Below are 14,775 nucleotides of genomic sequence, written 5' to 3'. Positions count from 1 at the left end.
TTGGCCACCACCTCTTCCTACTACAAATTAGTCCAGTTGTTGGGGTGACTAAAAGCTCTAGACTAGAGGAAGTGGGGCTTGCTTTCTTGTTCTGAGTCCTGTTTCTGCATGCATTGCCTGGCCTTGACCAAGAAGTTGGTGGTTTCATTTGCCCCTTAACAGGGAGATCAAGCTATGTTCCAGTGGCTCATGCCTGTAATCCTACCTACTTAAGAGGCTGAGATCTGAGGATCATGGTTTGAAGCCAGCCTGGACAGAAAAGTCCCTGTGAGACTCTTATCTCCAGTTAACCACTCAAATCCTGGAAGTGGAGCTGTGGCTCAAAGTAGTAGAGCACTAACCTTGAGCAAAAGAGCTCAGAAACAGTGTCCAGGACCTGAGTTCAATCAATAATATGAGAGAGGGTGGGGAGAAGAGAGGGCAGGGAGATCACAGAATTAACATTTTGGCAAACCGTGGGTTCAAAGCCATCTGAGTTGTTCCTTATGTTAGGGCAAAGCGGATTTCATGGGTCGGACTTTCGCCAAGCCGTTGGTGAAGATGGCGGACGAAGCGTACTGCCCACCCCGCTTCCCACCCCAGCTGGAATACTATCAGATCTACCGTGGCAATGCCACAGCTGGGGACCTGTTGGCTGCCTTTGAGCTTCTGCAGGTGGGCTTACGGGGAGGGGGCCCTGTGCTTCGGAGCCTCTCCCCACTCCCCCACTGTGGTGAACCCAAAGAGACCTGAACTGGGAGCAAGGTCTCAGGGGCCTGGGGTCTCCTCTAGCTTTCCTGTCTCCCCAGATCTCATGACAAACAGCTTCCCTCTCCCTGGGCTCTCCAATGTGTGACCTATGATACCCCAATCCCCTAGATTGGACCATCAGGGAAAGCTGACCTACCTCCCATCAATGGCCCAGTGGACATGGACCGAGGGCCCATCATGCCCGTGCCTGTGGGCATCCGGCCTGTGCTCAGCAAATACCGTGTGGAGGTAGGTGAGGCCCTGTGGGCATCCCGGGGCCTCTGTGCCCTCCCTCCCACTTCCTGTTGCTCTCATTTCCCCTCTACCCCGGGGCCCATGGGCACATTCCACCATGTGTGGGGAAATCCTTTGGCTTCCTTGGCCCCACTCCTGAATTTCAGGAGGGGAAATGACTTGGCCAAGGTCACTGCAGGAGCCAGCAGCAGACTCAAGCTCCCAACACTGGCAAGGTCCTGCATTGATCTCACTGAATGACCGCACTGTGTCCAGTGTGGTTACCCCCAAACCTCTTGTCTGTTCTGGTCACACACACCCCTGTCCCCCTACACCCACCCTCACCCTGAAGTCCTGATATTAGTCCCTCAAGCACTTTCTCCTCTCCTCTCCTGGCACTTCCCCATGTCTACCCACTACCTGGTCCTTCCCAAGTGGCCCTGCCCGACCACCCCTGGCTCCCTCCATTGAGTCGCCCTTCTCCCCCACCCTCTCCAAGGTGCTGTTCTGGGGGCTGCGGGATCTGAAGCGAGTCAACCTGGCTCAGGTGGACCGGCCACGGGTGGACATTGAGTGTGCAGGGAAGGGGGTACAGTCATCGCTGATCCACAACTACAAGAAGAACCCCAACTTCAGCACCCTGGTCAAGTGGTTTGAAGTGGTGAGTGCGGGCAGGGTGGAAGTGGGCAGGGCTGGGTGTGGTGTGCCTTGCTGCTCCCCTGAGGCTCAGACTGTGCGCCCCATCACCCCCCAGGACCTCCCAGAGAATGAGCTACTGCACCCACCTTTAAACATCCGTGTGGTGGACTGCAGGGCCTTTGGCCGCTACACGCTGGTGGGCTCTCACGCCGTCAGCTCTCTGCGGCGCTTCATCTACCGGCCCCCAGATCGCTCAGCTCCCAACTGGAACACCACGGGTATGGCTGCACCCACAGCCCAGGCCTGGCTCCCCTCGGTCCCCAAAGGGCTGCGGCTCACAGTTCAGTGCAAGCAGCCACCAGATTCTCTGGGGGCCATCCCTGTGGGATTGTAGGGAGAGGGCAAGAAGGCAGGCTCCTACTTTGCACACCAGAAAGGGTGGTCCAGGGTTGCCCCTTTCTCTGGAGCCAGAGAGGTCAGTGCTGGACAGGCTTGCGAAGGGCTGAGGGCAGATAGCCCCTCCGTTGAGTATGGAGAAGACCTTGGCCTCGCTCTTACCTCCCTGCAGGGCTCTGCTGTTTGCCTCCCTCTCCCCCTCCCGGCGGCTCACTCACCTCTGGCTCATTTTCTCCCTCCTTGCAACGGCCCTGTCCTTTCTCTTCCTTCAGAAAGCTCTAGAATCAGCTTTAGGCTCCCATTCTGCCTGTTTCCCTGACTCTCACTGTGCCTCTGCTCTTCCTCTGTCTGTCTGTCTGCCTGTCTGTCCAGTCAGGCTTCTCCGGGGCTGCCGTGTGCTGTGCAATGGGGGCCCCTCCTCTCACCCCACAGGGGAGGTTGTGGTGAGCATGGAACCCGAGGTACCTGTTAAGAAGCTGGAGACCATGGTGAAGCTGGATGCGGTAAGGCTGGGGCGGGGGGGGGGGGGGGGGGGGAGGGGAAAGAGGGGTCGGGGCTGTGCCAGCCGGGAACACATGTGCGTGTGACACATCCCACAAACCAGGCCCACTCACCCTGCGAGAACAAAGTGTGGTTGTCGTGAGCCAACCCACACTGCGTACAGAACTCATACTGATACTCTCAGGTGCCTGTGTGTGTGTGTGTGTGTGTGTGTGTGTGTGTGTGTGTGTGTGTGTGTGTGTGTCCACTTCATCTGCCTTGGTGAGGGAGAAAGAATAGAGTGAAGTTGACCACATTTACCAACATCGCTGATCTTTGCTCTCACACCCATTCTGACCTCACTTAGCAACCCTGCCTGCTTATTCAGTCACCTCCAGTCTCTAGGTTGAGTTTTGCTTTGTGTGTGTGTGTGTGTGTGTGTGTGTGTGTGTATACGTGCATGCACACACATGCGCACACATATGCATGAGAGTACTAAGGCTTGATCTCAGGGCCTGGTGCTTTTTTACTCAAGGCTGGTGCTCTACCGCTTGAGCCTCAACTCCACTTCTGGCTTTTTAGTAGTTAATTGGAGATAACAATCCCATCAACTTTCCTCCTCTAGCTAGCTTCAAACCTCAATCCTCAGATCTCAGCCTCCTGAGTTGCTAGGATTACAGGCGTGAGCCACCAGCACCAGGGTACCTCTGGGTTTTAAATGCACAGCTTCCCACCTACAGCCTCAGTGTTACCTACCTTTCTCCCTTGTAAAAGTTCTCTGGTGGGCAACCGGAGCTGAGAACCCCTGCCCTCCATAGCAAGCCTGCAGAAATGTCAGCAGCAGCTTAGAAGCAGACCTTTGTGGGCATCCATCCCTTCCGGCACCCTGTTGCTCCAACCTTGTCCAAACCCTCCCTGTCCTATCAGTGGCTAATCCTGTCTTGTCTCCTTGGTTCCCCTCTGCAGACTTCAGATGCTGTCATCAAGGTGGATGTGGTGAGTGCAAGAACTGGGCAAAAGCCCTGGAGTGAGAGAACCCTGCCCTGGAGTCACTTATCAGGCCAGAGACCCCAGCCCTGGGACTTAGTGGTTCTCTGTCCCTGAGTGCCAATATGGCTGTGGCCCAGTGGCTCATGGGGGCAGGTCCTGGAGCTCACAGGGCACTGGCATCCTCCTCCACAAAGCAAAGCCCCGCCCCTTTGACAGTGGTGGCCCAGGGCTTTTCCAGAGCAGAGGATCGAGTTGATGGGGAGGACTCCAGATTATCCAGGGTTCTAGGGAAGTACAGGGAGTCCCCAGAACTATAGGCCTGACCAACCCTTAGGCTGAGGATGAAAAGGAGAAGAAGAAGAAAAAAAAGAAGGGTACCTCGGAAGAGCTGGAGGAGGAGGAGCCAGATGAGAGCATGCTGGACTGGTGGTCCAAGTACTTCTCCTCCATCGACACTATGAAGGAGGTGAGGCCTGGGACAGCCTGGGGCTGAGAAGGAATGGGGTCCCCGCTCATAGCCTCCTCCCCAGATCCTTCTCCCTAGCCCTCATCCACAGCTGGCTCCTCCTGGCCTCACACTCGTGAAGTCCCCACTCAAAATTCACTTTATCAGGGCTGGTGGCCCAGCCCACCTTCCGTGACACTGTGCCAGGTGCTGTGGCAGCTCAAAGATAGGATGCCAGGCCTGTCTCGAGGAGCCTCAATCTACCGGGCAGAATGAATGTGTGGTGTGACAGATGCTTAGGGTACCATGTGATAACAAAGACACATCAAGGCCCTGGGGAGTGAGGGAAGCCACACTGTCTTTTGGCAGCAACTTCGGCAACAAGAGGCCTCCGGGACTGACTTGGAAGAGAAGGAGGAAATGGACAACACTGAAGGTGGGCCTTGGACCCTTGACTCTCTCTTTTCCTCTCCCTAGCCCTAGACTGAATTTCCAGGATTAGGTAAAAGCTTAAATCTAGAGCTGCTTTTAGCCCTGACCAGTCTGCTCTGACCAGGGTGACAGACAGATGTTTAGAGGCTCAGAATAGCAGAGCTGGAATGGGTCTCCCAGCTCACCCCACTTAGCATCTTCTAAACTCCAAGGAACAATATAAGCAGATATTCTGGAAAGAAGAAAGGGTTCTGTGGGTCAATCAGTTGAAGAAATGCTGGTTTAAACAGGTTCTTTTAGTACAGGACTCCTCAGTGCCTTTCATATGGGAATAAACCTCTCAAAGGATGATACTATCTACACTGATTCTCCAACTTATTCCACTGGAAAACCCTTTCTCCTAAAGATGCCATCACCACCTACGTCTGGTGTTGCCTGGATATGGTTTGGAAGATGCTAACATATGGTCATCTTGTGAATACCATGGACAAGTAGCATGTGGCTAGATGGGACAGAAAGCAGGCCTCCACACCCGGCTCCTTCCGGGCCTGCTCTGCTGAAGGGCAGGCAACAATATGCAGCCATTCTCCCAGGCACACCTGCTGTCTTCGGCTCACAGTGCAGTGCATTGAGACTTGGAAGTCTAAAGAGTATTGAACTTTGTGCTGCGGTCATTTCGGTCCCACTTCCTCCCAAGCTGACTACAGTCTCATTTCTGCTCCCTGTCAACAGGCCTGAAGGGGCCAGTGAAGGGCAAAGAGAAGGCCAGGGCTGCCAAAGAGGAGAAGAAGAAGAGAACTCAGAACTCTGGCCCCGGCCAAGGACCGGAGACCTCTGAGCAGAAGAAACCCAAAATTGATGAGCTTAAGGTGAGGGTGTGGGAAAAGGCGGCCCAGGTGAGATGGGAGGTGGCAGAGGGTGAAAGCAGTAGGCATCATGGGAGCCGGTGGTCTGGCTCAGGTGTACCCCAAGGAACTAGAGTCCGAGTTTGACAACTTTGAGGACTGGCTGCACACCTTCAACCTGCTCCGAGGCAAGACAGGGGATGATGAAGACGGCTCCACTGAGGAGGAACGGATCGTGGGCAGGTTCAAGGTCAGATGAAGAGCACAATCCAGCCTTGTGTTGCCGCCCTCCCCCTCCCCCCTCCCCCTCCCCCTTCCCCTACCCCCACCCCCTCTCCCCCCCACATCCATCTCCCACCCACCATTCATTCCCACCACAGATCTGGCAACTAGAGGGTTAGGAACCTGTCTGGGCCTTCAGTGCTCTTAGCTAGTTGTATCATCTCGCCTGCTCTCCATTCAGAATCCACCTTGCTTTCCCCAGGGTTCCCTCTGCGTGTACAAAGTGCCGCTCCCAGAGGACGTGGCCCGGGAAGCCGGCTATGACCCGACCTACGGCATGTTCCAGGGCATCCCAAGCAATGACCCTATCAACGTGCTAGTCCGAGTCTATGTGGTCCGGGTGAGACTTCCTTCACACACAACCCATCGGTCCCGGGGGGAGGGGGGGGGGGAGCAGGCAAAAATCAACAGTACGAGGTAGAGGGGTACCAGGGAGGAGATCTGGCCTGGTTCCCATCTTCCAGAGAAGGAAATCAAGGCCCAGACAGTGATAGCAACTTACTTAGGGACACACACACAGCAAGGCTCCAGTGCTCTTGTCCCCACCTTCCAATGCCATGGGCCCCTCAGGGGCAGGATGGGACACTTGGGAGTCTGCTCAGTGCACACCCACCCCACCCCAGGCCACCGACCTACACCCAGCTGACATCAATGGCAAAGCTGACCCATACATCGCCATCCGGCTAGGCAAGACCGACATCCGGGACAAAGAGAACTACATCTCCAAGCAGCTCAACCCGGTGTTTGGGAAGTAAGGCCGTGCTCTTCCTGTCCGGCCTCGCCCCCCTCCCGCCCCCCAGGTCCAGACCGTGCTCACCCACCCTCCCTTCAAACCCCTCTCTAACCGGCCAGGTCCTTTGACATCGAGGCCTCTTTTCCCATGGAATCCATGCTGACCGTGGCTGTGTATGACTGGGATCTGGTGGGCACCGACGACCTCATTGGAGAAACCAAGATTGACCTGGAGAACCGCTTCTACAGCAAGCACCGGGCCACCTGCGGCATCGCCCAGACCTACTCCATGTGCGAGGGCGGGGCCGGGTGGGCGGGGCATTGGAGGGAGGGGAGCGGCGGGCGTGGCTAGGGTGGGAGGGGCTGGCGGAGGGGCGGGGCACCTGCTAGCATCTTGATTTTAGGACAAGATTCAGAACTACGGGTGAGGACGATGGACATGTAACAGTTTCAGGCCCCAGTCATTTCTTCTCCTGACTAGGCTCCGGATACAGCCTTAGCGAATTAGGACTCTAGATTCCAAGCAAAAAAATGGCCAGAGAATTTCTGGACAGAGAAGGCAGGACAAGGAAAGAAAGGAGGCGGGCAGCAGAGGGGTTGGGTCCTCTGAGGATCTTGGCAAGCATCTGCCACTTACAGGCTATCAGTTCCTTTATGGAAGCTTTTGAGTTTCCAGAAAAGTGGACACATGGTGGTTTGGGTCAGGCCACACTGTTCGTATATCCCAAAGCAGGACGTTAGATGGTCAGCCTTTAGCAGCCCTGATGTCTTCTGTGAGCCTGGAGTCCAGGGCACCTGTTGCCCTGTTACCTGTTACCACTTGCTGCCCTGGGCAACAGCTAACTGTAGAGAAGCTGCTACCTGGGATGGCACAGCCAGAGCCCCTCAAGTTTGTGACCCTCATCCAGACATGGCTACAATATCTGGAGGGACCCCATGAAGCCCAGCCAGATCCTGACCCGCCTCTGCAAAGAAGGCAAGGTAGATGGCCCCCACTTCGGGCCTCCTGGAAGAGTGAAGGTGGCCAACCGTGTCTTCACTGGGCCCTCGGAGATCGAGGATGAGAATGGTAACTTTAAGAAGCCCCCTCTCTGAAGTCCAGAGGGACCCAGGCTTTCCTCCAGAGGACCTGCAGGCCCAGCCGGGGTTCTCCTTAGCATGGGCCCTAGTGACCCTCTGCCCCACACCTCAGAGCTCCCTCCTGTCTGCCCAGTTGCTGCTCTTCTGCCCACTCTCCCACATGCTGCCTTCTCTCCCCACTCCATCCCCATGGGGTAGGAGGTTACCCCATCCTGCAGATGAGCACACTGAGACCCAACAAGTCCCAGGTGAAGGCATCGGGCCAGATCCCTCTGGCTCCAATCCTTTCCCATAAGGCACTTCCCAGAGACCCAGGAGAACTTGTGCCACCACCTCCCAGGACTGAGACAGAGGTGGATTCTCCCCTCCCTGTCACCTCTCACTGTAGGATTCTCTGCTTAGCCTCCCCATGCAGGGGAAACCAAGGGCACAGACCTCTATGGGCCCTGGGCCAACTGAGACCTTGGACAAGATACTTTTCCCTCTGTGCCTCAATCTCCCCAAAAGTAAAATGGAGGTGGGCAGATGAGGGCTTAGGGTTTTGTGCCCATAAAGCCAAGCACATGGGAAGCCTATGAGTGCAGCTGATCCAGTATCATCACCCACAGGACAGAAGAAGCCCACAGAGGAGCACGTGGCTCTGTCTGCCCTGAGGCACTGGGAAGACATTCCCCGAGTGGGCTGCCGTCTGGTGCCGGAACACGTCGAAACCAGGCCACTGCTCAACCCTGATAAACCAGGCATTGAGCAGGTAATACCTACCAGCCCGGTCAAAGGGTTCTTAACCTGGGCCCATATCAAAGTAGAAATGCTGAGTGCCTGTCTGGCCTGTTTTACCAAAGTCTACTTTATTGGCAAATGTCTGTGCTCTGAGTGAGTTACGTTAGCAAAATGTCTCTCTTGGAAGCTGTGATTGGTTACTAGTGACATCATAGGAATTCCTGGCATTCAAGGTGGAGAGTGATGATTTGAGTCCTTGGTAGATGTAAGCTGGGACAGTAGACCTTCCTGGACAAAGAGAAACTCCTTAGGACATCTATCACACCCCTTTCTTTCTCAGGGCCGCCTGGAGCTATGGGTGGACATGTTTCCCATGGACATGCCAGCCCCTGGGACACCTCTGGACATCTCCCCCAGGAAGCCCAAGAAGTGAGCTGCCAAGGGTCGGAACTATCCCCTTCCACCCTCCCCCATCTGCTCCAGTCCTTCCTTAGAAGGCACATGCCAGGATGGCCTGGGTCAGTCCTAGTCGCTAGACCCAAGGTGTGGCCAAGCCTTCCGGGGGAAAGCAGACCATGCTTCACCAGGAGTTGTGAGGCCTGTTCTGGGTGGGTCCCTATTTGCTGAGGTGGCATCAGCCCTTCCCTCTGCCAGCAGCGATTGAGATGAGCCACACCCTAGCATACCACACACATCTGCTCTCGCAAAGACCAGTCCATGCATAGACATGATCTTCCACACCCTTCTATGACCACACACACACACACACACACACACACTTCCAGAAACACACACGCATACACAAAGCAGAAAAGCTGAGGACCTGCTCTGCATCCACTAAGTTCTGCCAGGCTTTCTTTCGAGAGTAATGACTAAGTCAGTAGTAAGACATGGCAGGAGGTGGTGGGGAGGAAGGAGGAGCCACACCATCTGCCTCTCCTAAAGGACTCTAGCTTGGCCACTTTTCTGTCGGGGTCCTTCCTCGGGTTTATCCTTCTGTAGGTGGGAGGAGAGATTTGCTCCCAGCTCTGATAACTTATGTGCTTGGATCCAAGAAGCCATTTTCTTGTTTTACATGCCCCAATATGGCCATCTCGAAAGTCTTGATTTTTTTTTTAACCAGGGGCCCTTTTTTTTTTAACCACTTGGCATAGGATGCGGCCAGCTAGTTCTGCCCCGAAATACCCAGTAAGTCCATGAGCCTGCTATTTCAGAACCTATCACTAGGGGGCAACCAAACCCAACCTTGGATTGCTGTCCAGTGTCTTGTCTGTTCCTGTAATTTCAGCGAATTACAACCCTTTTTAGTTCCCAGGCCGTTTCAGTGGATGACTCATCCTGCTAATGGCTGAAATGTAACTGCCTCATTTATAATTTCAATTAAACCTCAAGGGGAAAACCTTCTTTAGGGACAAGGACCTAAAGGCAAATAGAATTCATTAGACTTCTAATACAGGCCACTGGACTTCACTATAGAATTTCCCCTAGTACTAGAGCAGAACTCCTGCCTGGAGACAGACAAGAGGTGCACCTGACACTAAAGCCTGGAGGCAGCTAGTGCTCTCCTCTCTGCTAGCCCCAGCCTTAGCTGCTTTGTCCAGAAGCATACTCAGGTCCTTCCAGCCAGACTGGCTGTCCCCTAAGCCAGAGCATTGTGGGCCTGGGCCTGACAGTCTTGCTCGCCTTAGGTCCAGTGGGTAGACCCCTAATTGTTGTCCTAGCCCCCTACCAACCCGAGTCCCCAAGGCTTCCCTCACTGTTCCATCTCCAGCCCCCTACCTGTCCCAGACTCAGCATCTGGGACAAGACCCAACCTAATCTGCTGATCCGGGTTCCTGCCCCATTCAGGTACGAGCTGCGGGTCATCGTGTGGAACACAGACGAGGTGGTCCTAGAGGATGACGATTTCTTCACTGGGGAGAAATCCAGTGACATCTTTGTGCGAGGGTGGGTGAGAGGTCTCTTTCTTCACATTCTGGGTGAAGAGAGAAGGAAGGGGAGGCTGGGTAGGGGAGAGGCCCCCAAGGTGTCGCTGCAGATCTGGAGCATGTATTGTCCAGCAGGTGGCTAAAGGGTCAGCAGGAGGACAAACAGGACACAGATGTCCACTACCACTCCCTCACCGGTGAGGGCAACTTCAACTGGCGCTACCTGTTCCCCTTTGACTACCTGGCGGCAGAGGAGAAGATCGTGATCTCTAAGAAGGAGTCCATGTTCTCCTGGGATGAGACAGAGTACAAGATCCCTGCTCGGCTCACCCTCCAGATCTGGGATGCTGACCACTTCTCCGCTGATGACTTCCTGGGTGCAGAGTGGGGCAGGAGCCAAGGGGGAGCAAAATGGAGGGGCGGGGTGGGGTAGGGAAAGGGGAGCCAACCCTGTAGGTGATACACCTGCAGGTGTAGACCCTACTTAAGTCTTCAGAGTCAGAAATACCAGATGTCGGCCCCCTCCCTGGAGCCGAGGTCCTCAGTTTCATAACTAGGACAACAAGGCTTCCTTGGGGACACTGAGGAGGAGAAAATGCTGTTGGGGTGGGGGTGGGGGTCAATAAGACGCTCTAGGGCTGGGAAGGTGGCTCAGTGGTAGAGTGCTGGCCTAGCATGCATGAAGCCCTGGATTGGATTCCCCAGTACAACATATACAGAAAAAGCCAGAAGTAGCACTGTGGCTCAAGTGGTAGAGTGCTAGCCTTGAGCAAAAGAGCCTCAGGGACAGTGCCCAGGCCCTGAGTTCAAGCCCCAGGACTGGCACACACACACCCCCAAAAAAAGAAGATGACAACTCTCTAAGGGAAGCAGATTTCCCTGGATCAGATGGTACTTCTGTACCCCCAAATTGCCTTCACCCCAAACTCATATCTTCATATGCAAGCTTGTGAGAGACACAGAGCTGTGCCAGCATGGAGCTAGTGGGGGTAGTAGACCCCAGGAGAGACATCCTCTTCCCCCTGCCCCTCTCTAGGCTAAGGAAGGGCCTGAGCAAAGCAGGGGAAAAGTGCAGGACAGAGGGACTGGAAAGCACTAGGGCATCTACCCTCAGTCAACCATGTGCCAAGACAGCCAGAGATGCTCCTGCCGGGCTCACACAGATCTGACGCTCAGCTTGCTACAGGGGCCATCGAGCTGGACCTGAACCGGTTCCCACGAGGTGCAAAGACAGCCAAGCAGTGCACCATGGAGATGGCCACGGGGGAAGTGGACGTGCCCCTGGTTTCCATCTTCAAGCAGAAGCGCGTCAAAGGCTGGTGGCCCCTCCTGGCCCGCGATGAGAATGACGAGTTTGAGCTCACGGTGGGTGGGTACAACCTTCTGCCTGGGCCCTGCTGGGGTGTTCAGGCTGGCCCTGAGCACCGGATTTTTCTGTGCTTTTCTGCAGGGCAAAGTAGAGGCTGAGCTGCATTTACTGACAGCAGAGGAGGCGGAGAAGAATCCAGTAGGACTGGCCCGAAATGAGCCTGACCCCTTAGAGAAACCCAAGTGAGTGTCCTGCAGGAAAGACGCCCAGACACCCTGCCGCAGGGGAGAAGGGGGCAGAAGGGGGGAGGGGCTTCTGATCTTCTCCCCAGGCATCCTTTCTTGGGCCACAGCCCCACTGCAGGGGAGCCCCCTCCTTCACTCCTGAATCTCACCTCCACTCTCTAAGCCAAAGGAGAGACTGTGTGCATAGGAAGGTGGGCCTTCCCCTGGGCAGGTCCCCACACATAGCGTGTAACAAAAGCCCATCTAGAAGACTCTGGAGGCACCTGGATTCCACAGTCAGCCCCGGGTGGACTTTTCCATCAGCCAAGGGGCCTCTCATCACGCCAGGCCCGCTGCCCTCCTGTCCTTTCTCTGTCTTCTCCCTATTCTTCTTGGTGCTCTAGCCGGCCTGATACGAGCTTCATCTGGTTCTTGAATCCTCTCAAGTCTGCCCGCTACTTCCTATGGCATACCTACCGCTGGCTACTCCTCAAACTGCTGCTGCTCCTGCTGCTGCTCCTCCTGCTCGCCCTGTTTCTCTACTCTCTGCCCGGCTACCTGGCCAAGAAGATCCTCGGGGCGTGAGCCCCTCAGCGTCCCAGGTCTGGTACTCTCCCCTGCTGCCTCTGGACCAATGCTGACCAACCTGGACCACACACACATGCGCACAACAGAAGCACATGCATGTACACATGCACGTGTGTGCACAATGCACGTATGCATGCACACAGCACAAATCCATGCAAATGTACATGGCAACTTTCCAGTTTTCAAAGCAGAATCAGAGATCCTCAGAACCAAACATAGCCATTTGACATGTTTACCTTGACTAGAAAGGTAAGCGACTTACCCAAGGCCATCTAACAAATTAGGATAGAACTAGGACTCTAACCTAGATGCCAAATGGTCGGCCCATGACCCGCACACACAACACTTCCTCTCCCAGCTTCATTTGAATGGGACTTCATTGGCAGGGGGAAGCTGAGATGTGGGTAAGAATAGGAGACGTGTCTGGCCAGCGCCTGTCAGCAGGAATAGTTATGCCCTCACATAATCATTACAGTTGAACCAAACATTCAGGGCCCAACCCAGGCCAAGCACCACTGCCCAGCCCCAAATCCATGGGCCCTCACCTGGCTATCTCACCAACCCCAGGAAGAACTACCACCCACCCATTTTTATGAGTGAAGAAATTGAGGCCCAAAGGCATACCTAGCTTGTCTGCCACAGCTGGGACTTGAAATTGTTGCTTACTTACACTGAGCTCAGCTCTGGGTGCAGGCCACATCCTCCAGGACTCAATGGGGCAGTACATTTGAAAAAGTATGCTCAATGTTTTCATTTTGTATCTTGATACCCTATGGAGCTCTATAGTTTTTGTCACACAAACTACACAGAGTAAAGCTTGACAGTCAGTGCTTCTTAGGAAGCCCCGCAGAAGACATTGGTGAGCACCCTGCTAGTAGGCAGGTTGGTAAGGGCAAAGTATCTTGCTGGGACTGCTCAAATGTTTTTCAGGGCCTGGTGGGGACAAGAAATTTGTGTTCATCAGAAAAGGAAAGCTGGGTACCAGTGGCTCACACCTGTAATCCTAGCTACTCAGGAGGCTGAGATCTGAGGATCATGGTTCAAAGCCAGCCCAGACAGAAAAATCCATGAGACTCTTATCTCCAAGAAAAGGCCTGAAGTGAGGCTGTGGCTCAAGTGGTAGAGCACAAAGAGGCTCAGGAACAGCACCTAGGCCCAAGTTCAAGCTCTACACTTTGCAAGAGGAAGAAGGGGGGGGGAGGAAGGAAGGAAAGAAGGAAGGAAGGAAGGAAGGAAGGAAGGAAGGAAGGAAGGAAGGAAGGAAGGAAGGAAGGAAGGAAGACGTTGAGCCAAACATGGTAGTTCACTCCAGCAATCCCACCTACTTTGGAGGTGAAAGCAGGAGGATCAAAGTCCAGACCAGCCCCACACAAGAAACATAAGATCTTATCTGAAAAATGACAGAATAAAAGGGCTAGTGGTATGACTCAAGTGGTAGAGAGCCTGCCTAGTAAGTGCAAGGCCCTGAATTCAAACCTCAGTGCTGAGGAGGACACAAACAAAAGGAAGCAATTGAGCCCGACTGATCTTCTGAGGACATGGAACAACAGAAGCCTATACCATAAACTGCTAAGTACAGGGCCCACTGACCATCAAGCCCAAGGCCCTGTTTCCAGGTCATAAGCTGCCCATCACTGCATGGACTCAGGTTGAGGCTAGATAGCTGGCCCCCTCGCCTGCCAAAAGCACCATCTAGGTCTGGGGAGGAGTGTGGCAGCAGAAGGCCCGTGTGAAGGACAGGGCTTTGACAGCAGCAGATCTGATGCACAGATAGAGGCTCTCTACCCAGAATCAGGGCCTTGAAGCTGTGACAGCTTGACTGTAGGACATAGAAGGACAGAGGGCTGGGAGTTGTGTGGGGGCAGCTTGTGTCCATTGCCTGAGCAGCCTCTCTCCTTCTGCTTCTTTCTCCAGTCGGCCTGACACAGCCTTTGTCTGGTTCCTAAACCCTCTCAAGTCCATCAAGTACCTCATCTGCACCCGGTACAAGTGGCTCATCATCAAGATCGTGCTGGCGCTGCTGGCACTGCTCATGCTGGCCCTCTTCCTCTACAGCCTCCCCGGCTACATGGTTAAGAAGCTCATTGGGGCGTGAAGGCCCCTCCCACTAGCACCTCTTCCCAACTCTTTCCCAACTCCCTCAGGAAACCCACACCCATCCTGAGAGCCTTAGGGCTGGGGCCTGCCTTCTACCCCGAGTCTAGCCTTCTCCAACCCCTCCACCAATCAATCTGCTGCTTGTCTGGTCCTGCTCCTCCGATCCTCCTGTGGGATGGGGCATATAGGAAAGGGGTGGGAACCTAGAGCTTTGCCCCATCTTGTTAAGACACCACCCTGCTGAAGAAACCACCCCAGCCCTCCCCCCTGGGCCTTCCAAGTCTGGTTAATTTCATGGAACATGCCTTTCAGAAGAATGAAAGAGCAAAGCTCATCACCACCCATCTGCAACAATCATTACACCTGGAGAGCGGAGGCGACGCCATCCTTCCTTACTCTGCAGTGCTGAGCCACTCACGGCCCACCCACGGGCCCTGCAGCTGTGGCTGCAGCTGCTCCTGCCCACCCTCCACTGGTCCCACCTCCTTCCCAGGCAGCACCTAGCCTGTGGCGCAGGTGCACAGCCTGTGGGTTTCCATCCTTCACAGGGCTTTCTCTGCCCAGGGGAGAGCTCACAAGCCTGGAGAAGAGTATTGTGGGTGACTCCTGGGCTCCACCAGCCCTG

The 14,775-nt window shown here is 54.7% G+C and overlaps 1 protein-coding gene across 5 annotated transcripts in view; it reads left to right on the top strand.

Moving 5' to 3' along the window:
- Otof (otoferlin) overlaps positions 1 to 14,148 on the top strand; it is an 85,868-nt gene extending 71,720 nt beyond the window's left edge. For 2 of the 5 annotated variants that reach the window (XM_042696663.1, XM_042696662.1), the window contains 21 exons: positions 493 to 654; positions 859 to 978; positions 1,463 to 1,624; positions 1,718 to 1,880; positions 2,431 to 2,501; positions 3,445 to 3,474; positions 3,803 to 3,934; positions 4,283 to 4,349; positions 5,078 to 5,214; positions 5,306 to 5,440; positions 5,675 to 5,812; positions 6,096 to 6,223; positions 6,325 to 6,495; positions 7,113 to 7,273; positions 7,893 to 8,035; positions 8,345 to 8,433; positions 9,853 to 9,951; positions 10,068 to 10,309; positions 11,119 to 11,297; positions 11,383 to 11,483; positions 13,968 to 14,148. In XM_042696663.1, the coding sequence (XP_042552597.1) occupies positions 493 to 654; positions 859 to 978; positions 1,463 to 1,624; positions 1,718 to 1,880; positions 2,431 to 2,501; positions 3,445 to 3,474; positions 3,803 to 3,934; positions 4,283 to 4,349; positions 5,078 to 5,214; positions 5,306 to 5,440; positions 5,675 to 5,812; positions 6,096 to 6,223; positions 6,325 to 6,495; positions 7,113 to 7,273; positions 7,893 to 8,035; positions 8,345 to 8,433; positions 9,853 to 9,951; positions 10,068 to 10,309; positions 11,119 to 11,297; positions 11,383 to 11,483; positions 13,968 to 14,148 (2,811 nt within the window). Of the gene's footprint in view, positions 1 to 492; positions 655 to 858; positions 979 to 1,462; positions 1,625 to 1,717; positions 1,881 to 2,370; positions 2,502 to 3,444; positions 3,475 to 3,802; positions 3,935 to 4,282; positions 4,350 to 5,077; positions 5,215 to 5,305; positions 5,441 to 5,674; positions 5,813 to 6,095; positions 6,224 to 6,324; positions 6,496 to 7,112; positions 7,274 to 7,892; positions 8,036 to 8,344; positions 8,434 to 9,852; positions 9,952 to 10,067; positions 10,310 to 11,118; positions 11,298 to 11,382; positions 11,484 to 11,869; positions 12,073 to 13,967 lie in introns of those variants that run through there. The other 3 variants (XM_042696659.1, XM_042696664.1, XM_042696661.1) reach the window with 3 other exon arrangements.
- Positions 14,149 to 14,775: the final 627 nt, after the last annotated feature.

The sequence above is a fragment of the Dipodomys spectabilis genome, unplaced genomic scaffold (assembly GCF_019054845.1).
Source record: "Dipodomys spectabilis isolate Male_0828 unplaced genomic scaffold, ASM1905484v1 ptg000210l, whole genome shotgun sequence".
Lineage (NCBI taxonomy): Eukaryota > Metazoa > Chordata > Mammalia > Rodentia > Heteromyidae > Dipodomys > Dipodomys spectabilis.
This window is presented reverse-complemented; position numbering and strand designations above follow the sequence as displayed.